The sequence below is a fragment of the Vigna umbellata genome, chromosome 1 (assembly GCF_029865625.1).
Source record: "Vigna umbellata cultivar VRB3 chromosome 1, Vumbellata_1.0, whole genome shotgun sequence".
NCBI lineage: Eukaryota > Viridiplantae > Streptophyta > Magnoliopsida > Fabales > Fabaceae > Vigna > Vigna umbellata.
The window spans coordinates 18395698-18420162 of NC_142165.1; the positions used below are offsets into that span (position 1 = coordinate 18395698).

The window sequence follows — 24465 nt, forward strand, 5'->3', positions numbered from 1 at the left end:
TTCAGTTTGAAGGATTTGTCCATGTGCCTACGTTTGAATGTTCTGGCAACCATCATTGCTTCTTTTTTCCGAACCGCTAACTTTTGAATATTGTCATTCACTGTTCATAAAATGTTTCTCTTTTAGGAAATACCAAACACCCCTCATTAACCCACCACTTTATCATCGTCGTGCAATCATTTTTCAAGCAAATTCAGCCGAGGAATTTGGTAAATTTTTTATTATTGATTTTTTAAATCTATTTGTTAAAATGTTTTCAATCTTCATTTCATCATTTTGGATCATTACGGTCATTTAGGATAATTTTTAATTCTAAAGTTTAAGGTTTTTCTCCTAATTTTTATTCTTAAAATAAAAATAGCATGAGGCGTTTTCCACTATGTTAAAATTAATTTAAGGGGTTTTGTCCAGAAACAAATAATATAAAAGTGTACTTACTTATGTAATGGTGACCACTTTCATGAGCATACTGATGAGAAAGTGTGAATAGTCATAATAATCATGTACGTGCTCTGGTAGTTTACAGAGGTGATGTTGTTGCTGTCAAATTCTGATTTTATGCTAAACAATTACAAATTAATAATATTAATAATACTTTTTTATTTAATGTGAATTTTATACAAATTGTACTATGAAAAAGGAAAATCATGTGATGCAATGAAATTGGTATAGATTTTATTTGATAATATTTTCTTATAATAAAAAGGAAATGATAAACTTAAAACACTAACTTAGAAACTCGTTCATGAAAGAAATTTCTACTGTCCAGAAAGTAACCATGATGCTATAAAATCACTTAATGATTTGATTAGACAGTAACATAACACTCTCTGATATAGGATAAGAAAGTCATTATAATATTAATCTTTATCATGGCGCGATAATTAAGAGAGGCGTGCCTTAATTTATCCGCTAATCTCGTTAATTTCAAAAAGTGACATTCAGTTTTCAAAAAGAAAAAGGTTTTCTATTTTCAAAGCAAGAAAATTATTTGTGGATATATAAATATTATCCATGGTGGATACTGTATACTGTCATTCAACTAAAAGTCAACACGAAAATTTATTGAGTTTTATAATAATTATTATTTGTCATTTATGACGGAGTGAACACGAAACTTGTTTACACTTTAATGTATATTCACCAAACTCTTAATTTAATATTTAGTTTAACTATTTATGTATTCTTCATCCATCCTCATCTCATCACTATATATTTTTTCTTAATCTAATCGTTGTAAAAAAGAACTTTTATCAAATTAAAAGAACGACAATAAAAAAATAAATTAGGATAATTATCCCTCTTATTTACATATTCATGTAAAAGCTTAAACCATTTCTTGTTGTCTACCATTACATTAAACTTCACTTCTCTCTTTCTAACTTTTTCTTCTTCTTTTACTTGGTATTAAATGAAGGAGATTAATGGTTATGTGTAGCAAATTTTCTATTCATCATTTATATATAAAATCTTATTAAATTGGTCTCTTTATGTATAAAATGTTATGATTTCAGCACTCCTGTATATTCTTAATTTAATACTTATACATTCAACACATTCTTAATATGATATATATATTTTTATGTTGATCTCTTATATGGAGGGAACAAACCAAAATAATTATATATATATATATATATATATATATATATATATATATATATATATATATATTCAATTTTTTGAGTGAAAAGATTAACCACAAATATCTGAAAGGCTCCTTAAAAAAGCTTGAAAATGATACTAACAAGATAAAATAAAAGAAATTAAAAGTCGGCTACACATAAGAATAAGGAAAAATATAGTGGATCTAAAGTGAATTAGATAGTATATACTTTGAACATATTTCTGTTTGATTATTTGAAAGTTTGGCATTTGAAGCATGGCAAAATTAAAATTATTATATGTGTTTAGGATACAGTGACTGACAAAAAGGTTGGAAAGTAAACAACATTTATGTCGACACCTATGTATGGGGACATGTCGATGGTGGCAACCCACGACAACACCCTTTGCTTTTCCTTTCATTTCACTTTCTTCCGTTAATTCTTGCTCCAACCCTTAAGCTACTACTTCTGCTACTATCTCCATCAAGGTGGTGTGGAGTGTAAACACATACACCAACATTGTTGAAACTTCAAACCAACTCAATCAATCTAGCAACAACGTTTGAATGCTCCTATTACCAAACATTCTCAACACTCCAAGAGTGACTTGTTCTTTACTTAGGCCAAAAGGTTTTGAATTTTTCAAAGGGGTGAGTCTGATTAACCAATTAGGACCAGTTTCAGATAATCCAAACATAGAAACAGAAAGTTCGACAGAAGGGTAGCTTTCATGGCGTCAAACACTGATAAGGTTCAGGTTTTTGGAATCTGAGCTATGGTTGGTAAGTCCTAGGCACTGTTCTTACTATTGTTGTTTCTCTCTCTTTCCTCAGCTCTCACATGTCCACCCGTGTTCATCTAGAAAACTTTTCCTCCTTTTCTCTTTCTTATGACATCCATCATTGCCTTTGAATTTGAAAAATCTGTCATCATCTCTCTCTCTATCTTTTTTGTGTTCCCACAAGTTACGTGGTTTGTTTTCAGTTGCATGAACGTGTCATTCTTAGCATTATGTTTTTGCATTTCATGACACTAGTGGTGAAATTCTAAATTCAAGGTAAAAAAACTACTGTGTGGCATTCTTCATTTTGCTAATTAAAGTTAAGACCATTGCTGTTTTAGCTCTACAGGAATAAGCAGTCTCAATAGTAACGATAGTTCACTCCAACCATTTCAACTGTGTTAATAAATTTAAATTGTAATCCGTTGTTGAATTTTAACAGAACCGTGTTTGTTGAAGGTGTTGAGCCCCTGTGAAAGTGTGCACTCAGAAGTGATTTGTGTTGGGTTCACTTTGAAATACACACTTTTTGGAAGATGTTGTGTGCTTGTTCGGGGGAGCAATTCAAGTTTGAAGAGGCACCACAGTCACCTGAGTCCTTGGCAACAAGGGATTTCTCTGCAAGTGGTCTTTCTTCAAGGACTGGGGATTGGGAATCCAAATTTGATGAGACGCAAGTTGAAGAAGCTGAATCTACTCTAAAAGAAACACTCTCATTAAACTATGAGGTATGAATTAGTGTTTTTTCCTTTGTGAAATTATTCTGCCAAGATAAGACTACTTTTTTATTTTAATTTTCTCCTTTTTGGTGAATTTAAGGAAGCTCGGGCTTTGCTGGGGAGGCTAGAATACCAAAGAGGGAACTTTGATGCTGCCCTTCAAGTTTTTGAAGGTATAGACATAAGGGTTTTGACCCCAAGGATGATCAAGGCAATAGCTGAAAGAACCAAGCAAAGAAAACCACGGTCAAAGGTGGATAATGTGCTTCCTAATGTAATGTCAATGCATTCAGTAAGCCTGCTTCTAGAGGCAATTTTGCTTAAATCCAAATCCTTAGAAGAACTTGGAAGATACACCGGTATCACCACCTTCATATCTCTTTCAGATGTCTTGCAGATTCTTTTCTTTTGTTTGATTCAAAGTTTGGCTCTTATATGTCAGAGAATCGTGAATAATTGCCCATATTATCATCCATGCATCATAAATGCAACATCATAAATCCAATACACTAATTACTTCTGCTTTCTTATTTACCAGAGGCTGCGAAAGAGTGCAGAATTATTGTGGATACAGTAGAATCTGCTCTTCCAAATGGAATGCCTGAGGGTATCGGTGAAGATTGTAAGTTGCAAGAAATGTTCCACAGAGCATTGGAGTTGCTTCCAAATCTATGGATCAAATCTGGTTTTCTAGACGAAGCTGTCACTGCTTACCGGAGGGCTCTAATCAAGCCATGGAATTTGGAGCCGTGGAGATTGGCCAGGGTTCAAAAAGATTTGGCTACCACACTACTCTATGGTGGTGCTGAAGCAAACATACCCTCTCAGCTGCAAGTGAATGGTTTAACAACACCTATGAGTGGTACTGAAGAAGCCATACTTTTGCTGTTAATACTCTCTGGAAAGATGGCACTTCAGGAAATAGACTGGGACCCTGAAATAATGGATCATCTTACATTTTCTCTTTCAGTTACTGGAATGTTTGAATCATTGGCAGATAACGTAGAGAAGATCCTTCCGGGGGTTTATGATCGGGCAGAGAGGTGGCATTTTCTTGCTCTTTGTTACAGTGCAGCAGGACAGAATGAAGTGGCCTTGAACCTTTTGAGGAAAGCTTGTGGTAGTTCTGAAGCCAAGCATAGACCCTATTTTCCTTCATTTTTGTTTGCTGCAAAGCTGTGTTCTTTATGTCCAAACCATGCTCATGAAGGCATCAAATTTTCACAGGAAGTTATTGATCTAGCCAAGCATCAAAATGAGCATTTTCTGGGCGAGGGCCTAAAATTTATGGGCACTTGCCAAGGGGCTTCTGCCAGAGTATCTGTACTAGATTCTGAAAGAATTATATTTCAAAGAGAGTCTTTGTACTTTCTAAATGATGCTGTCGCTCTAAATGGAAATAATGATCCAGAAGTGATACTCAGCCTTGGATTGGAAAATGCAATGCAAAGAAATTTAAATACAGCATATGACAATTTAATGATATACTCTGACATGATGGCTGGCAGCTCAAAAAGAGGTTGGCAGTTGTTAGCACTCATAGTATCAGCGGAACAGAGGTTTAAGGATGCAGAAACTATAGTTGATTTTGCTTTAGATGAGGCTGGTAGCATAGACCAGTTAGAACTACTGAGACTGAAAGCTATTCTTCAAATTACACAGCAGCAACCCAAGAAAGCAGTAGAGACCTACAGAATCTTGCTAGCAGTAATTGAATCACAAAAGGAGCATTGGCTTCAGGCTAAGGCATTCAGGCATGAGGTGTGTAGTACTGTTTAAGGGAACATCCATTGTTTGGCTTGTACTAAAACTGACTAAAGAAGTGCTCTTGTCTGGTTTGAAGTTGCTCAGTATAAGATTTTATATTGAGACTACTTAATTAAGTTAAAAGCATTAACCAGTAGTTCCCTATCTATTTACATCCATTGCTTATAGTGAAATTTTATTTATGACTAGGGACAGTTTTGATTATTGTTAGTGTAGATATTTAAGTAATCTCCTGAATCCTTGAGAATAATCTCTCCTTTGCAGGCATTAAAACAACAGAAGTTGGAAATGGAAGTCTGGCAAGATTTGGCCACCATTTATGTAGATCTTTGCTCCTTTCTAGATGCAAAAGCTTGTGTTGACAAGGCTCAGTTGATAGAATTTTTTTCTCCAAGAAGTTGGCATATTACTGGTATGGAACAAGTTTCATTGTTGAACTGCAGTATGTTTCTACATTTTGTATTTACCAATCTGAAATTAATTGCATGTGACAATGACAGGGTTGTTGTTTGAATCTCGGACATTGCATAAGGAGGCCTTAGCTTCCTTCTCAGTCTCATTGTCAATAGAACCGGATTACATTCCCAGCATCATTTCAGCTGCAAAATTAATGCTTAAACTTGGCATGCAATCACTCCCAATCACAAGAAGCTTTTTAATGAATGCTTTGAGATTAGATCCTACAAACCATGAAGCATGGTTTAACCTTGGACTAGTTTCAAAAATGGAAGGTTCATTACAACAAGCAGCAGATTGCTTTCAAGCCGCATATGAGCTGAAGCTTTCAGCTCCAGTGCAAGAATTTGAGTGACTGACACCTTGAAATAAGAATTGTAAACTTTTTGTGGTTGAGAAAAAAGTGAGCTCAACAAGAGCGATATACAAGAGTCATGAGCAGCAACTAGTGGAAGAGAAATATACCCTCGGTTAATATTTTTGAAAAAACCAATAGCTATACATAGCTTATTTATATATTTATTTCGTTATGCTCCAAAGCAATGTCCTTCACATTTGACATGAGTTGAAGGACCCATGTGGTAAAGAATTTATAACATAATTTCGAGCGGAATGTACAATAAATGTTTGAGGCGAGGGTAATCCCAGCGTGTGAAGTCATACACGTATAGTTTTGCTGCTGACTGACTTCTTAAGTTTTAGTTGATAGTTATAACTCTTTATTCTCTCATTTGTATAATACATTCCTCACTTTAGAAAATTAATACTCGCTATTTATAGTTTATATGATAAGAATTGATTGGATTAAGTAACATTTCTCTGCTATGATTTTATATGATATTACTTTGTTATGTTGGAAACACTTAGTGCTTGACTTAAAAGAATAAAATCTCAGAAATAATTGCTTACTTTTCAAAAACACTCAGTTAACTGACAAGTATTCAACTTTTTTTCTCCTAACTCGTATAAAATAATACACTTAGCTTGTTAATAGTAATTGTAACCAAAGATGGATAGTAGAGTAGAATGAAATATATTTGTTCTACTGATAATCTTAGCGAAAAATGAATAATGGAAATAATATTTGAAGGGTCACACTTCTCTAATTCGTTATATGATGCTTAAAGCTTATAGAAAGTAAATGGAGTTGCTGAATTTCATGCAAGGGAAGAAAAACAAACAGCCATCTCAACTTTTCCAGCTACCACGATTTCTTTACAAATTTACACTCACTATTTTTCTTGGTCTGGAAAACAACAAATTACACTTAAGATAAAATTATTGCTGTAAATATCTTTACATCTTCCAAACAAGGGAAACATGCTGCGGGTAGAATTTTGATTGGATCTGTCATCAATACTGTGACACAAGAAACGAAAACTAATGAGACAATTATCGCATCCATGAAGAGACATTTGCAGTATGAGAAGTAAAACGGTACTTGATATTGGTCTCTACTTTAACAATATATGGTGCAAAAAATACAAGTGGCTCAGTGGCAGATCTCTATATGATATGTTTACTCCAGTAAAACTGGAATGTATTTACTGAGAAGATCTAAATCAGAAACCAACTCATTTGCTACCCTCCCCCTTGCATTTTAAATTTTGGTCCTTCAAAATACTTTACAAATTACCCCATACAAAAATAATACATGTTCTGTCACTATATATTTGGATGAAGTGGTCAGTGGTGTAGTTGAGTAGCCCTTTACAGATACTGCTATATTACTACATATGGAATGCTTGAACAGAATGTTCCAGAAAAAAAAAATATTCCAATTAATATTTTATTGAAGTGAGCTGCAGTACATAGACTTTAAACTTCTGTTTATGCAAATATTGTTTACGGCCAAGAAATGAGACTAAAAACAGTTTCGTCGGTTCACAATAGGCTATACCCCACCTTTTTCCCAAATTGATTTAATCCAAAATATGCCTAAACTCAGTTTTATTGTTTATGTTTCTATGCATTTTTATATAGATGTTAATATGTTATGTTAATGCTAGTTATCTTCAAATAAAATCTGCTATATTTTTATAGAACTTAAAACTAAACTAGTTTCATAACCAAATAAATGGACAAAGAAGAATTCATCAGATGGATTATTCACCTTACACCCAATAAAAGTTGATTCCACAGAGTGCCTAACCTCAACCCATCTGCCACTGCAGTCACAAATGGAAGAACCAAAACATTTGAGATATAGTAAAATGAGTATGGTACAAACTTATGTCAAGGTTGTTAGTCAAAAAGCACAGGCAAGAAAGCAGTATATTACAGGGCAATGACATTTTTAAGGAAATAAAAAACTTATTCAACAAACTCATAATAAGAGCACGAACATATCTCCAGATTCATATGTAACACTTATGCAGATTAATGGCAGTATCAAACTCTCTATTAATAGTTCTCAAGAAAATAAGTGGTGTCTTGAATCTCCAAACCTTTAGAACTGGTTCGCCTTTGTTGGAGTTTGCAGATTGCTTTGCCATTGCCTGTTGCTGTGCACGTGCAGCTCGTCCTGCTGCAGATTTCTCAAATTGCTCTTGTCTGCAATTCCAATTAACACGCACAAATTGGTCTGCAGTTATAACAACATTATAATGTCTATTGTTGTTTCATCATGCTTCACCCGACCTCTAAAAGTAGACTATATTTCATTATATATTTGTTAACTGCAGTAAGCCTTGCACCCATTTTCTATTGACTTGTACAAATATTTTAGAATGTCACGTAGTAGTACCTAACAGTGTCACGAATAAACAATCCCCAGAGACATTGACATTGTATTTTCCCAGACAATTGTGATATTGGTATAATGCCTTTAGTGTATGGAGTGCATTACATATCAATGTATGGCATTCAAGGATAAGAAGAAGCAGTGAGCTATATAAACAAAATTAAGGACACAGTACTATACAACAACAGAAGTGCTAATAACACATTCTTTAACACTCTATAGAATACTCTTTCATTTATAAGTCAATTATTGAAAACTACGAATTCATTATAGAAGCTAATTAAACAAGGCGCTTGATCCACGAGATTCTGTGATCTTGAAATATTGAAGGAGTATGACCGATAGTACATCCCTAGAATTTCTCTTACCAAAATTCCCCTTTTCTTTATATATTTCAAATTGGGGTTTACTAATGATCTGAAGAATAAAATAAAACACCAAAAAGTGTGATCAGCAAGGTATAAAGCAAAAGCGAATTCAAAAGCAGATACATATTTAATCAAGAAAAGTACAATGATTAAGGGTCTAACATACAAATAAAAACCCTTTTTCCTTTTCCAGAAATTGAAGGGTTAAGTTAAAAGATTAGAGAATATAGAAGAAAGAGAGTTAAAGAAAGAGGGATGTTGAGAAATGGAAAAAGGTAAAACCTTTTCTGTGCCGCTTCAGCAGCTTTAGCACGCGCTTCTTCAGAGGCCAACCTCTCTTCTTCCTTGCTCATGCGCTTGTCTGCGCCGAAGCAACCAAAGCAGAGACCCATGTTCTCTCTCTCTCTCTTCTTTTTTCTCTCTCCTTCAACTTCTCTTACAATTTCAATCTAATTTAAATTCCGGCAAAATACAAACTTTTTTATATTGTTTCATTGTTTGAAATTTAAGGTCACTTATCTTTTATTTATTTTTCTGTTTTGTTTTCAGTTTTTATTGTTATTTGTAATTATTTGGTGTAAAGTTGTATTTAATTTCAAAATGCTCATGCTCTTTTGTTATTTTATTACAACAGTGCTTTTCTAAATACATCATAACATAAAGTTAAGAATTCATTTTCTTTAAAATTTATTATGACCTGATCATCTTGCATTTGTAAACTTCACCATAATGACATCCCTTAAAATATACAACATGCATATATAATAAAGATGTCATAAAGTATAATATAATAAAGCAGTTAGAACCTAAAAAGTACAGTGTTCAACTTATAGTCATCTAAAATGGCTATAAATGTAATCTTTAAGTACAAAAAGTATTTCAAAATATGAGAAAGTAGATAAACATTCTAATTACACTAAGCAGTACTATCATCTTCCTCCAAATCTTGCTCTAGGGCACCTTATCCATCTCTGTTCACATCCAAGTGGATGATTATTGCAAAAGAAAAACATACCCAAACAAAACACAAACACAAAAGCAAAGGTGAGCTAGTTATACAAGAAAACATACAATATAACAGTAAACAACATATCAGATGCCACTTCAATCAAAGCAAGCTAAATCATACAACCTAGCATGTCATATACTAGACTTGACTCGTCCGGACTTAGAATGATTGTCGAGCTATGACGGGTTATCCACTCATGGTGGCTTATGAAACTTGGGTTCCCCATCCTACCACACTCACGAGGTTAGCCTATTCTGGGCCTTGAGGTATACTAGGAACCCGTAAGACTAAGACCTCCTACTACTCCTCACCACATGGTTCAATCCTCTCTACTTGAGAATGAAAGACCATAGGAGCGTCAGGAAAACTCCCAAGACTGAGCTACCATGCAAATTATTATAAACACTAAGGGCACCACCATGAATCTTCTCCTTGAAGATCATGGAATTACGTCCAATAACATAAGACGCCACCATGTAACCTCCCTTTGAGATCCATGGAATTATGTCCATAACATAGGGCACCACCATGTGACATCCCTTTGAGATCCATGGAATTACGTCCATCAATCATATTGTCACTTTGAAACTTAACTCAAGACATGAACAACAAAATACCATAATATTATCACATTGAATCCAAACATATAACCTCACTGATCATACAAAATCATAGATACTTTTGCACCATTCTAATAATCAAAACATAGTTCTCAAGGTTATCATAAAACAAGAATAAAAAGAATAAAAACAGGTTCTGGGCAAGTCGCTCAGCGCACCGAACTCGTGGTGCGAATAACAAAAACAGTGGGTTTTACTCACTCACATTCGCTCAGCGCACCAAGCCTGTGCGCTATGCTAAACTGAAAATTCTGATACACATTATCATACCCTAAACCCTCGCATAGCCCCAAATTCGCTATTCAAATTAAACTAGCATTTTCCCAGGCAACCATCAGTTGCATAGCACCCAGATTCGTTATGCGAATCACCAAACAGAGAGCAACCCTTTCTAGCCATTCGCACAACGCACCAACTCGCTGTGCGAATGATCAAACAGAGAGCACCTCTCTGTGAGGATTCGTTATGCGAAAACATTCGCTTAGCGAGTTTGCATAATGTGCAGAACGCAATTCTGGCAGAAATATGCAACTCACACACCTTTTACCATTTCTAGTCATTTCCCCCAACTTCTAACACCTCTAATTCGTGTTTTATACTTAATTAAACTTATCTAGATGATTATAAACGTTGCTACAGTGATTATTAAGTAATTAAGACCCAAATTCCTTCCTAAAACACTAATTTCCTCAACTTAAGGGCTCAAATCCAATTCTACCATTTTTAACATGTTCTAGCCCGATTTTATGTTCCTAGCAAACCACATTGGACCTATCTAAACCATCCTAACCCTCCTCAAACACTCTAGACCTCATATACTCAGAATCACTACCTCACTTCCTCTCAAGATGACTTAAAACCCTAACAAAACACCAAGTTTTCTACCTATTCAATGTTACAACAAATTTCTCACCCCCAAGCACTTCAACATAGTAATTACAACAATTAGATACATCCAGAACAGTTTAAAATCATCACACTCCAGTTCCACAGTCATACAATCCAGCACATGCAAATAAATCTTCTCAAATCAAAGCACAACATCAACAACATAATAGCACAAAAATCCATATACATACACCACACACAACCAATTTAAAAACGTATTCTAGCTCCCCTTACCTCAGGGTTGAACTGTCCAGCTCATAAGAACGCTTCTCTACAGTACCTCACACAGCAAGGGCCCAACCAAACCCTACAAACCACCACATTGATGGTAGAAAACAGCTCTTAAAGCTAGAATTTGACATAGGTTTGAAGAAAAGTGTTTCTAGCTACATGCAACCAGTAGAGTCGCATGCCCTAGGTTCCAAGGCAACGGAGGAGAAAGGAAGAACTACTTACCAGTGAGAAGGAAGAAAGTGATCGGTTCAAAACGGAGCCCTCTACAATGGAAACGCTCGAACACTACCTGATCAATAAACCGATGGCTCAGTGAGAAGAGATTGAAGAGAGAAGACAGAGGTGTGGTAGAGAGAAGGCAAAGAAAAAAGAAGAACTGAGTTTTAGAGAGAGAATGAAGTTGGGTTAATGAACCAGGATGTGTGTGAAATGTGCTTTTAAAGGAACAATTTCTGGTTTCATTAACTTAATATCCTATTAACTTTCTAAGTCATTTTCAGGTTCTTACAATAGACATGCTTTCGATCTTCTTCTCAAATTTATTATTCTTAAAAACATTTTCGACAATTGGTATTGATAAATGATATAATTATTTTTATAATTGATTAATTTGTAATGTAAATATGGTGTAATAAAATAAAGATTACATCATGTCATAGGTTATAATTTTTTTTTGAAAAATCTTAAATCGGTCATTTTTTTAGTGTTTTAGTTTAGTTTTTGTTTTGAAAATTTTGATTCAATTAAATCTTTTTAGTTAGTACTTTATTAGTGACTTTATATTTATATTTTATATTAAACTTTATTTAAAATTATTTTTAAATTTTAATTATTTTTTTTAAATTGTTTGAAATTAGTTTAATATTTTATATTTGAATTCGTAAAACTATTATTTTTAAATCAATTCAGACATTTATATAAAAGTATTGAATTTTACACCTTTTAAAAATATACAATTAGTTAAAAGAATTGAAAAGGTTGATAATTTTTGTATTTTATGAAAAGTAATTAATAAACCAGTTTAATATATTTGTTAGTTAAAATTAATTTTGAATTTTTTTAATAAGTATCACTTTCTATTAATAATTTTAAATAAAATTTAAGATAAAATATAAATAAACTTAATTTTATTAAGAATATTTAATAAAATATTTTTAATAAAAATATTTGTATAATATTTATATAAAAATTAAATTTTGTTTCAAAATTTGAAAAGTAATTAAATTATTTAATTTAATAAAAATTAGAATTAAATTAAGAAAAATAAAAATATAAAAATCAAATTGAGACTAAGTAATAAAAAATTTAACTTAATATATTACAAAATTTTATTTGAAAAATAATAATTAAAAAATATAAAAAAAAACACTAACTAGTGACATTTTTAATATTGTTAATACACTACAAATGAAAATGATTTTAGTACATCAAATGTTTCACAATAAAAATTAAATTAATAAGCATAAAAACAATTGAATTCACTTGAGATTTTCAACCTAAAATGAAATTCCATTTACTATCTTATAATCAATAAAGAATACACATAATATTTTAACTTAAATATTAAATATGATAATTATATGTAGTTTAAATATATTATATCAGTTTTCTAAAGTTGTGGATCAAATGGTATACTCTTTAAATTATATATAGTAAAATTTTATGGAAGAGAAATGAAACTTATAAATTAAAAAAAAACAATAAAATAAATGACAATTAAGTTAACAAAGAACAATTATTATTATTTTATTGGAATAACAGAGTAGTAGTATATATATTAACTAAAGGTTTAATGTCTCCGTAGGTCCCTATTTTCGGCGTATCAATTGAGTCCTTTTTTTTGTAAAATTGAATCAATTACAAGTCTGCCGTTAATTTGGACAAACGGCCGTTACAGTAATCAGACGTGGCATTTAAAACGATTTTTGTATTAAATAATTCAGTTTTGGGTAAGGGCAAAGTTGGAAATTTGAAAAAATTAAAGGGCAACTGAGATTGGGGAAAGAATTTGAAGGTTTTTTTCTGAAATAGAGACATTCACCTCTGCCACCCACGACTACGCCTCAACCTTCTCCCAACCGGTCACCGTAGACCAACGCTTCTTCGAACCAGCCACTCGTGCCTCCACCCTCTACCGATCTCGACGTCAACGGCGACCTCAGGCGCCACCGGAATCACTGCCTTCCCTCTCTCGTCTCTCTTTGAAATCGGCCACCGCTAACCGCGATCCATGGCGTCACCAAGGCCGAGGCTCGCCGTCGGAGCTATCACCGGTCACGACTCCAGACTCTCCCTCTCTATTCGTAGCTACCATTGCCTCCGATGCCACACCGCCGCGTCCCAAGGCTGGACCAGAAACATCAACGGCGACAAACGCTAATGTTGGAGGCGCCGTCGCCCTTCACGGGTCTCCTTACGAGTCTCCTCCTTCCTCCTTCATGAATTGCCTCCTGGATGAGCTCGGCCCCCGTGCCGGCCAAGGCTTCCACCTCGAGACAGCCACCACCAGAGGTTCTGCCAGCGCCTCCGTCGGACCCTAGTCGCCACCCATGGCTACCACTGGGCTTACGAATGGAGTACGTGGTTGTATGTGATGGTTGTGGTTTTGTTGAGTAAATGGAGGAAATTGTGATGGCTAGTGCGAGTACGAGGGTCCCTGTTTTGATGGTTTTTTTAGGTGAGCGTTGGATGTTGGCTGTGTGTGAATATGGAGGATAGGTGTTTGGCCGTGAGTTCCTGTGAGGAAGACGAGATAGAGGTTTGGCTGGGAGGTAAGGATGAAGATGGGATGAAGATGAAGGTGATGAGGTAATAGTTTATGGATGAAGATGAGGTGAGTTCACGGACGTTGGGGCTCAAGAGTTGGAAGTTCTTTCCCCAATCTCAGTTGCCCTTTAATTTTTTCAAATTTCCTACTTTGCCCTTACCCAAATCTGAATATACATTTGTGCATAACAATTATTTAATACAAAAATCGTTTTAAATGCCACGTCACTGCACTCAACCATGCCACGTGTAACGGCCGTTTGTCCAAATTAACGGCAGGCCTGTAATTGATTCAATTTTACAAAAAAAGGACTCAATTGATACGCCGAAAATGAAGATGACCTATTTGAAATTCATGACCAAAATAGGGACCTACGGAGACATTAAACCTTAACTAAAATAGAAAAAAACTTCCTGTTTCAAGTTTTTCTGTCTTTCATTTATTGTAAATATTATTTGAATTTTGGGAGGAATGTAATTGCCTTTTAATTATTGAGTGAGCATTGATCAATAGCTTGAATTTCTTGATTTAAACAATTATTAAAATGTCACTATTATAACCGTTAAAAATGTTTAATATGAGGTAATATTAACGTAATTTATATGCTACTTTTAAGTAAATAATTTAATTATACTGATGTCATTTTTATTAGGATTAAATATGTTTTAGGTGTCTAAATTATTTAACATGTTTTTAAAATAGAAAGACTAAAATATACCTTATTTTGAAAGAGATAAAAGCAAATTTGTTAGTTTAAGAACTAAAAACATATTTAATTTTTTTTATTAATGTTAGATTTTCTTTAAAGTTTATATAGCCTAAATAATAAAATTAGTTTTATTTTCTAATGAAATGATTTGATAACGAAAATCTAAGGAAAATGTAATGAAAATGATGTGGTTGAATTATTTATAGAGATTAGAAGACTAAATTAAACGAAATAAAAATTAGGAATATAATTTTATATTTTATAAAAATTATAGAAAAAAAAGGATTTTAGCCCACTAATCAAGTTTTAGAACTACATAATTGAAAAGAAAAACAACTTTGCAGCTGATCAAAGGGAGCATAAGTAATTAAAGGAAATCAATGGCCAAGATGAGAAGTAGAAATTGTTGACCTTGGTAAGATAGAAGAAAACGACAGCGTTTCACTGTGAATAGCGAGAAAGGAGAATGAGTGAAGAGAAGAGGAAAGAAGAAGAAGAAGAAGGGTTGAAGACGTTGGAGATCGAGAACGGTCTCCGACTGGTCCCGCGCGTGAAGCTCAACCTCGTCATATACCCTTCCACGCCCCTCACGCTCTCCCACCCCATCGACGAATGGAAAACCAAACGCGCCCTCATCGAGTTCCTCCACACCACCTCTCTCTCCCTCACTCTCCCCGAGGAGGACCTCCACCTCACGCGCCACAAGAACCTCAAGAAGCGCAAGCGCGACGACCCCGTCGCCGCCGGAACGCTCCGCGTGTGGGACCTCTCCTCCTTACCTACGGAGACCCGCTTCCTCGAGTGGCGCAACCGCCTCGTGGAGAATCTGAACGGGGTCGAACTCAACCTCGAAGGCGTCAAGTTCAAACTCGCCGTTACTCTTCCCGTTTCCGACGATTTTGACAGAATGAAGAAGGATTGGGAGGAGCATTCCGCGTCTCGAAGTCGGCGAGAGCCTGATACAGTTGTTCTGAGAGGCGTGCCGTCGCGGTGGTTCGCTGAACCCAGGGTTTCGTCTAAACCCTCCATGCTTGTTACTCACACCATCTTTTCTACATTCGGCAAAATCAGGTCCGTTAGTTATGTAATTTTGCTCAATGATTTTGGATCGCTTTTCATCTCACTCATATATTTTGTTCAGAATGAACCATCAATTTCATCTTCAAATTATTACGCTAAAACTGTGTATGAGTAATCTTCTATGTGTTAGCAATCATGTTAAGTAGTTCTCAAAAATATTTTGCATCACAATGTTGGGAATACTATGTTCTTCACAGTTTTAATCATTGGTGTCGTAAAAAAAATCAATTTAAGGGAATTCGATACTTGAGGGATTATTTATTCAAGATATGTTTGATTTTTTTTTTCTTTGGAACCTCTTGTTAGAAAATAAAATAAGAAAATTAGTCTGTGTATGATATAGTGTATGGTTAAGTAAAGTTTTCTAAAAACACATAGCAGAAGAAAATTAAATAAGTTACTCCTCAAATTAAGATTTAATTTGCATTTGTAAAAGTTTTCTTTGTACATAATAAAGTGTACATGCTATAAAAAGTGAATTAATTAACCTCCTTCATATTCAAATATGCTTTAAACTTCATATATCAACACCCACAATACTCACTAAGAAGATAGATGATGATAGGAATGTGTGATAATTAAGTTCAGAATAATGATAACATGATTTCTAACAAAAGTTGACTTGCAAATAAGATGATTTTAGATTCTGGAAAAATTTATATAATTTTTTTTCTATGATTTCGGACTAGTTTATCAAAATCAACAGTTTTATTACTTGAGAAGCTATTAGGAGAGGGGATAAAATTTGATTGACTGAAATTGGTGGTTTATTCTTGTGCAGCCAACTTGGGAGTAAAATGTCTGTTTTGATCTATTTGATCAAAATTGATTTTAGTTTATACATTTTAAAATCAGTGGTTTTGTTCTCCATGTTTCTTTAATGTGGTGGGTTTTGTCCTTTATCGTGTACTACATTTTGACTTGACAAGGGACAAAATCTATCACACGGAAGACAAGATCAGCATTTTAAAAGTGTAAGAACTAAATTCAGTTTTGGTCAACTAAATAGTTAGGGACCAAAAACACATTTTATCAAATTGTTGCAATTGCACTACTTTCAGTTATGTGATTGTGCTTACATGATCTTCTTGAATAGGAATCTTAATGTTACTGAGGATAATGAATTTGGTAAGGACGAAAATGAAGACAGTGGAGACCTAGTTTCAGGCCTTTACTGCAAGATTGTGGTGCAGTTTGACAAATATAAAGACTGCCATGATGCAATGAGAGTTCTGTGTGGTCGGTCTATGCAAAAGGTATCGGTTTAGGATCTGAGTTGTTTTTCTTCACTTTATTATGAAATCATGCACAACCATGGTGTCTGATGTGTTATAGTAAAATTTCACAACTTGAGGTAAAATTTAGTAGTAAATAAGTACTTATATATATATATGTAAGATGATTCTATGATCAAAGGAAATAGGATTAAATTGTTTGTCAGCAGTGATGACAGAAATTGAGAGGTTTAACATGTTAAAACCTGATAAGTGATGTTTTGGTTATGATTTGTGAGTTGCTGTGAATGATCAGGAAGGATCACGATTGAAGGCTGATTACGAGGTTAGTTGGGACAAAGTCGAATTTTTCCGGAATTCTAGGAATGAAAGTCGAGAGAAGAAGAATAGCACGGTGTCCACAAAGCCAGAAAATGTGCGAGCAAGGAGATTTAAGGTTAGATTTTGATATCTCAGGTGGCTCTCTTATTGTTCCAAATCTTGGCTTTTGTAAAGTCTGCAAATATTGACTACAAACCCCGTTACTTAATGCAGGAATGAGGACTGAAAGGCTTTTTTATTTTTAGGTACAAATTCACAGCACTTTAATTTTGGACCGACTCAAGACAACTTATTTTTGGGGGCTCTGACTTGGGTCAAATTCAAGCTTATCTTTGGTGTGACTTTAGAATTCTTTGTTCTAAATTATACTGAGTCATTAAAACACTGCTACTTACGGTTGGTGTAGTGGAAACTGGGAGTTTTTTTCTTCCAGAAATTATAAAGGTCATCCACTTATTTAATGAGTTTACACGAAGCAATACTACATCAACATGGATTCATGGTAGACCAAAAGAGGTCTTTTCTGATTAGTAAGGTTTCGCTACTTTCAAGATTAATGAAACTGATTTCCAGAAAATGAGTTTTTAAGTTAATTTTAATCATAAATTTATATTAAATTATTATTCTGTTAGAAATCAAGAGTTAGTTTTCTGAGTTTCAATTCCAAATCCAAACAGAGGGTTAAGGTGAGGACAAGGACGTGGATTAAGTGTAACAACAAATGCAGGTTGTTTTCAGATTCAAGAATGTTAGGTAAGGATGACGATTTAACGAGATTAAATGTAACCCCAATATTCCATAACAAGATACCTAACAATACTATATAAATAATCGGACACATTCCTAATCTATAAAAGATATCAAAAGTATTAATTAAATAAAAAAACTAAAAGACTGATGAGAATTTTTATTTAATATTTGAAACTAATACATGTATAATAATTTACAACACACAACTATCACAATACTATCTTTTTCTTAAGTATAATAGTTAGAAATCTCACACCAACTAAAAATAAAATCAATTTATAATATATAAATGATTGTAAATCATATCTTACAAATAGTAAGGATTGAGTTAGATTTAAATTTACTTTTTAACAATAATCTTATAAATAAATTATTTTTTTAAGAATTCTATTCAATGGATACAAATTCGCTAAACAATGTTCAAGAGGAGAACTTTGCATCTCAAATTTTCTCTATGAAAATAATTTTCCCAAGTGAAATTCAACTTCACACTAATGGACAATTATGCTCATTTTGGATTTTACAAGGAAAAAATTGTTAATTCGTAATTGTCCGTATCTCAATATGCATCTATAAAATTATTTAGTTTTGAATTAATTTCTCATTTCTAGAGTAATTTTATTTTTCGTATTACTTAAAAGTGAGATATTGAAAAAATATATCCACTCAAGAACAACAACCGGTTGTGTGCTGGTGAGACAAAGACGCATTGTTGAAAAATTAGATTTCACGCAGTTAATACAAAACTAGGTTTGTTGGGAGGGAGTTTGGTTTCTAACTCACTCAACTTTTCATATTAAACACAAAATTTGCAAAAAATAGTTCACTTTTGAAACATAATTTCATAAAAGTAAGTGCATTCAAAAACAAATTTTGAAACACATTTTTTTTTAATCCAAAATTATCAGAGTGAATGATTGTGTAGATGGCCTAATCAAATGAAAATAAATGTCTCTCAATAAATGTAGTAACTAATAGAAAAATGTGTTGGTCACTGATAAGAAAAATGTGTTGAACAACGTATAAAAAATATTTACAAACACATATTGTTTTAAAAGATTTAGGCTAAGAGTTAAATTTCGCTAATGTATTTTCTAGAAATTCCGTAAAAAAAAGTTGTATTTCTAAATATAATTTTTATTTTAAATTCATTCACTCTATATAAGTTAAAATTATATTAAGTCAAAATTTTATCTGCTTTTCTCTTTGAATTTTTTTTTGGGAAAAATTTATCTAATTAGATTATTTTCGTTTGAATGTCTATGCTGTCCAAAATGTACAGAATAAATCTCTGCAATTTTGACCATTTCTCATCATATTCCAATTCAAAGAACGAAATACCATGTGCAGCAAACACACATGGGTTGATTGTCAACAACCTTAATTCATAATTTCTACTCACAACATGTGTAACCAGAAGAATTGAATTTTCAACAAGTTTCCAACGAAAACCTGGCAACATGTATTCACACTAACAAAAGAAACTCTATTCCCAGTTCAACAATGGAAAACAAAACACAAAAAATGAACAGATAATAATCTTCATTCTTCACCAGCTTTGCTTATGTGAATCTGCCCTTGAACCTTGTTCTTGAAAGCCTCAGAATCAGCACCACCTTCTGGAGAAAGTAAGCAACCAGTCACCATCTTTTTTTCACTCCACCATCTCACGTAATCTTTCTTCTTAATCCCTTCATTCACCACCATCTTCTTCTCACTCCACCCTCTCACATACTCCTTTTTCTTCACCCTTTCATTGTTCATCACAATCTTCTTTTCGCTCAATTCTCCCTTCTTCTTCGTTGACATCTTTGTGTTTGATGGTGAACTGCTCCTCACAGTGGAGATCACATACCACAAAACACACGTATAAACAGTCGAAGCAGATCTTCCAAACACAACCAAGAGCAACAGAATCAACACCATAACCACTGGCAAATAGAAAGAAGGCTTCCCCATATCCCAAGAAAACTTCTTCTCAGCTACCTTCCCATGATTTTTCTCTCTCTTGGGTTGGTTTCTTTCTTCGGTATCAGTTACCATTGACTCGGAGGTGTGAGTCAACGTTGTTCTTGATCTCATCACCCCTTTGAGTTCTTGGCTCTGGTGTTTATGATCCTTGTTGTTTTTCTTCACCTTGACCACAACGGGAACGATATCGTCAGTGTTGGAGTACACAAAGCGAACGAAAGAGATGTCATGAGGGTTCGTCTGTGAATAAATCTTCTGCCTCTTCTCATCAAGATCAGCCAAAAGCTCAGAAAACTTGTCCAGACCACGGCTCGAATACGGGTTGCTTTTTCTATCTTTTCTCTTATATTTTCTGGGGCTAGAAAGAGGACTTGCAACAAGACACGTGTCATCATCATCGTATTCGTTATGGAAAGTGCCACAAACAAAAGGGCTCAGCGTATGCATGAAAATATGGTGTTAGGAGAAAACGAGGTTTGGTTTGATGAGTTGTGTGAAGTTGCTTAGATAATGGGTTTAAACAGAAAGATAGAGATGAGATGACTGAACAAAAGCATGTGTCAGAGTCAACTCATAGATAAAACAAAAGCTTCAAACTTTTACAATGATCTTAGTCGAAGAAGCTTCTACAGGGACATTAATGATTTTGACTGAGGGGAAGAAAGGAACAATTTTTAGTTTGGTCTTTCAGAAGGATTTATATAATATGAATTTATGGGAAAAGATAGACTAAAGTGGCGTAGGAAGTGAGCTAAGACTTGTACAAAATTTATAAGAGAAGGTGATAATTTCTTGGGGAGAAGGGTATGGAATTAGTCTTTTGTTCGGTGAAAACAAGTTATGATATTTTTGCCAATATTTTATATATATGGATTGATAAGTGATTCTAGAAGGAACAAAGTTTGAATGCAAAGCCAGAAATTAGTTAATAATGACACTAGATGTAGATGTCAACTTAAAACATTGAGGGTGCGTGGTCTTGTGTCAATTTCAAGAATGTTTTGTTTATCATATTGATTGTGTTTGAAATTATTTGTTGCCATTTTTTTCGGTTTAAATTTATGACCTGTTTTATCTTCTTTTTTAGTCTCAAATATAATATATTTTTTATTACAATAACAGAAGCAGAAAAAAAAATCTTATTTATAGTAAAAAAAACCCTAAAATAATATTATATAATGTAAAATAAAACATTGATAATCAAACTGAAAATCTGAAATTGTGTTCTTAAATAATAAATTGTAACTTCATTTATTTTTTTTTAGCTTTTCAAATAAGATTTAATATAATTTTGTCAATTTCAGCCGGTGTAAAATGTACCAAGGTGATGCATTGAGGTGGACTATAAGATGTAATGATATGCTAGAAAATGATTAAGTTGATGTGATGATTTATACCCAAAAGATATTAAAGTGATGATTTATGGTCAAAATGAATTATAAGTATATAATGTGCACTTGTGGCTATTAAAATTTTCTCATGGTTTTAAAGGAAATAAAACATATAAAAAAATACGATGATAATTATGAAACTATTCTAAATTTATAAATTTCGATTATGAAAGAATCAAAGTTTATAAATTTACAAAAATTTTAAAATTGTTACGTTTTTAATTATTTTATTTAAACTCATAAGTATAAGTTTCAGTGGTCGGATAATCAAAGCTTATAAAATTTATATGTTTCAGGTTTGTAATTGTCAGACCATTAAATTTAGAGAGAAAAGTGGAATCTAGGTGTATACAACTGGTTGGACTGATCGATTTTTTACAGTAGTATATAAGTAAACTTTTCAAAATTTCGGACTATTTTCTGCATGCACTTTTCTCTCCAAAATTCTGAGTTTTATTTTCTCCTCCTTCTCTCTAAAATTCTCCTCCTTCTCTCTACAAATTCTCATCTTCTTTTTCTTCTGATTATCAATTTAAACTGTGCCTGAGTTTCTTGGTGGCAAGAGTTTCTCTTTTCACCAGACAAGTTGTTGTTTGGAGTTGGTAAGTTAAATTCACTCGTTCCTTGAAGTTTCTGTATTTTCTAATACATGCAAGCACTGTTCAGCAACTTCGATTAAACCCTAAATACCCAAATTGATACCCCAATTTGTGAAATGGAATGAACTTTGGACAAACCCTAGAAGTACTCAGAAGAATCCCAATCCCTAATTCGATCAATTCAAAATCTGAATCCCCATTTTGGTTTAAAACATTCATTTTCTTTTTACTTAAAAAATTGTTATTATCAACGTGCTTCACTGCCCCTGCTTCAGTCAGCCACATCAGTTAAGAAACTGACTACAGCGTGCCACGTCAAACACACACTAACGACGTTGGAGACAATTTAACGGAAATGATCCAATCGTTGCAATTTTCATAAATTTGGGACTCAATTGAGATTTGCAGAAACAAAGGGACTAAATTGAGATTCCACACGAAAATAGGGACTTCGTGAATGATTAAACCATTTATATAATTAGAACGTCCAAAAATTTATATATATCTTTATAAATTTTTTGGTATTCCTAACTATGTTTATTGTACTTAACATTGTTTACGATAAATTTTCTTGTTATTTGATGAAATCATAATTAATGAGTTATTTATTAATGTGAATATACTTTATCTATCATACTTTTTTCATTTATTGAATGTATAAAAAATCCTTTGAAATTCATACTATTGTGAAACAAAGTTTTAATACAAAGTGGACATTTTTATATTTAAGAGGTTTGTTTAATATATTTATTTAAAAAATAAATTATGTATATAATTTTCTTAATAATTTTGTTTGTGTTTTACTTCTAAGATTTCTTTAAGACAGATGGAATATATTTCAGCTTTTTTACTTTAAATATAGTAAAAAAGATAATGACACTATACTTGTAAATATGTATTCATAATGGAACACAAGTGTGTTTATCTTGGTATTATTAATTTAATTTTTTTAAGTTAAACATTAGGAAAAAAATGCTAATATATTGAAATATACATAATGAAGCAGTAATTTGTTGGAAAACAACACAAAATAGGATAGTGGTTTTGTTTGACATGGCCATCTTTTTCTAATCTCAATCTAATCAAAATCTTTGTAATCAGTCTTCACAAAACAAAATGGTTGACAAAATATTAAAACCTTCATTACAGAGAGAAAATTAGATAAGTGCCAAATAAATGTTTCAATGAAAGATTAATATTTTCACTAAAAGACTGATTAATTTTTCTGTGTAAATGAAGTCTTAAAAAAATTATCTGCTCAATTTTCTTTTTGCATGTGATAAGAAGAGAAACTTATACCTAAAAATATAATTTTTCCAAAGACCCATTTATATAAAAAATTTAATAAAAAAATCTCCATCAACACACTCGTATTTTAAGAAATTGAAGTGTTGGCTATGGTTTGAATTTTGTGACATACATTTTCTCCTCTCTCTCTCTCTCTCCTTTGAAATTCATGTTCATGTGACATATTTGGTTCTAAGTTCCATTGTTTTTTCTTTCTCAATAGGCTATTACTGTTTGTACACAAAATGTTTCATATAAAATGAGATGTTGAATCATGATAGGGTTGACCTTTAGGTTATGGAAAATTATGTTTGTGAGTTTCTGCTGTATGGTTGTTAAGTATATAGATGGAAATGAGATTGATTATTATATTTTGAAATTATAATCAGTTCCTTTCATTGAATGTTAAATATTATGTAAGTTATGCATTCTACTTTTAAAATAAATTTTAATTTTTTCTTCTTTTAATAACATTATATTCATATTTTCTCTATTTTTTTTAAAATCACTTTTTTATCATTTTAATAAAGTGAACTTATTTTCATTATATACTTAAATTTTAAAATATGAACATAATATTAAATTAATAATATTTATAAAATAAAAAGTGACTGTCATATTGTAAAAATGTATAAGATAAACGAATATTATGTTTCAAAAACATGAGAGAATCTAGTATCATTTTATTAAACACAAAACGAGTTAAATATTTCTTTTAAAACTATAAAGAATATAATATCCTTTATTATTATGTCACAAGACTTAAATGAAAATTTTTAATATATATCTTGGTTACTTAAAAATCAGTTTTTATGTAAATATTTAAGATCTATCGATTTTAATTTATAATATTGAGATAAAGTTTGTTTTTTTTCAAAATAATAGTATTATTATCAATTCAAGTAAACTTGCTTTGAATTAAAACTTTTCTCTATTTAGTTCATATTCTAAGATTGCGATTATTTGTTTTAAAATTAAACCTACTTTTCTTCTTAACGTTTGAAATAAACTTGAATAATGGTAGATTAATATATATACTATTTTGGGTGAAGGGATTGAGTCTTCCTTTTAAAGAGTTTTTATTTTTCTATTCATTTCCTTGTTTGAGTTATTAAAGTGATTAAGTATAGCTGATGTTAAATATATTTGGATTTTTAAGTTAA

General features: G+C 32.6%; 4 protein-coding genes across 7 annotated transcripts; 2 read left to right on the forward strand and 2 right to left on the reverse strand.

The window, feature by feature from the left end:
- The first annotated feature begins 1965 nt into the window (after nucleotides 1–1965).
- On the forward strand, nucleotides 1966–6116 carry LOC124839843 (protein NPGR1-like). Of its 3 annotated transcripts, none has more exons than XM_047315772.2 (6): nucleotides 1966–2389; nucleotides 2831–3116; nucleotides 3208–3466; nucleotides 3646–4868; nucleotides 5139–5286; nucleotides 5375–6116. In XM_047315772.2, the coding sequence occupies exons 2-6, from the start codon at nucleotides 2925–2927 to the stop codon at nucleotides 5683–5685; spliced, it is 2133 nt and encodes a 710-aa protein (XP_047171728.2). In that variant the 5' UTR covers nucleotides 1966–2389; nucleotides 2831–2924; the 3' UTR covers nucleotides 5686–6116. The 3 variants fall into 3 exon arrangements, with proteins under 3 accessions (XP_047171728.2, XP_047171727.2, XP_087955254.1); XM_047315771.2 differs by having other exon boundaries at nucleotides 2848–3116; XM_088099128.1 differs by lacking the exon at nucleotides 1966–2389 and adding an exon at nucleotides 2416–2664 and having other exon boundaries at nucleotides 2848–3116.
- A 385-nt stretch (nucleotides 6117–6501) lies between these two features.
- On the reverse strand, nucleotides 6502–8901 carry LOC124839844 (uncharacterized). The gene is made up of 4 exons (XM_088099134.1): nucleotides 8724–8901; nucleotides 7778–7883; nucleotides 7444–7498; nucleotides 6502–6689 (listed from the first exon to the last, which is right to left on the reverse strand). The coding sequence occupies exons 1-3, from the start codon at nucleotides 8831–8833 to the stop codon at nucleotides 7484–7486; spliced, it is 231 nt and encodes a 76-aa protein (XP_087955260.1). The 5' UTR covers nucleotides 8834–8901; the 3' UTR covers nucleotides 6502–6689; nucleotides 7444–7483.
- A 6162-nt stretch (nucleotides 8902–15063) lies between these two features.
- ZCW7 lies at nucleotides 15064–17773 on the forward strand. 2 transcript variants are annotated; one of them, XM_088099146.1, is made up of 4 exons: nucleotides 15064–15739; nucleotides 16845–17004; nucleotides 17279–17419; nucleotides 17550–17773. In XM_088099146.1, exons 1-4 carry the CDS (start codon nucleotides 15135–15137, stop codon nucleotides 17610–17612), a joined length of 969 nt encoding a protein of 322 aa, XP_087955272.1. In that variant the 5' UTR covers nucleotides 15064–15134; the 3' UTR covers nucleotides 17613–17773. The 2 variants fall into 2 exon arrangements, with proteins under 2 accessions (XP_087955272.1, XP_047171734.2); XM_047315778.2 differs by having other exon boundaries at nucleotides 15072–15739; nucleotides 17518–17773.
- A 1645-nt stretch (nucleotides 17774–19418) lies between these two features.
- LOC148204845 (uncharacterized) lies at nucleotides 19419–20672 on the reverse strand. The gene has a single exon (XM_088107222.1). The coding sequence runs from the start codon at nucleotides 20470–20472 to the stop codon at nucleotides 19597–19599; it is 876 nt and encodes a 291-aa protein (XP_087963348.1). The 5' UTR covers nucleotides 20473–20672; the 3' UTR covers nucleotides 19419–19596.
- Nucleotides 20673–24465: the final 3793 nt, after the last annotated feature.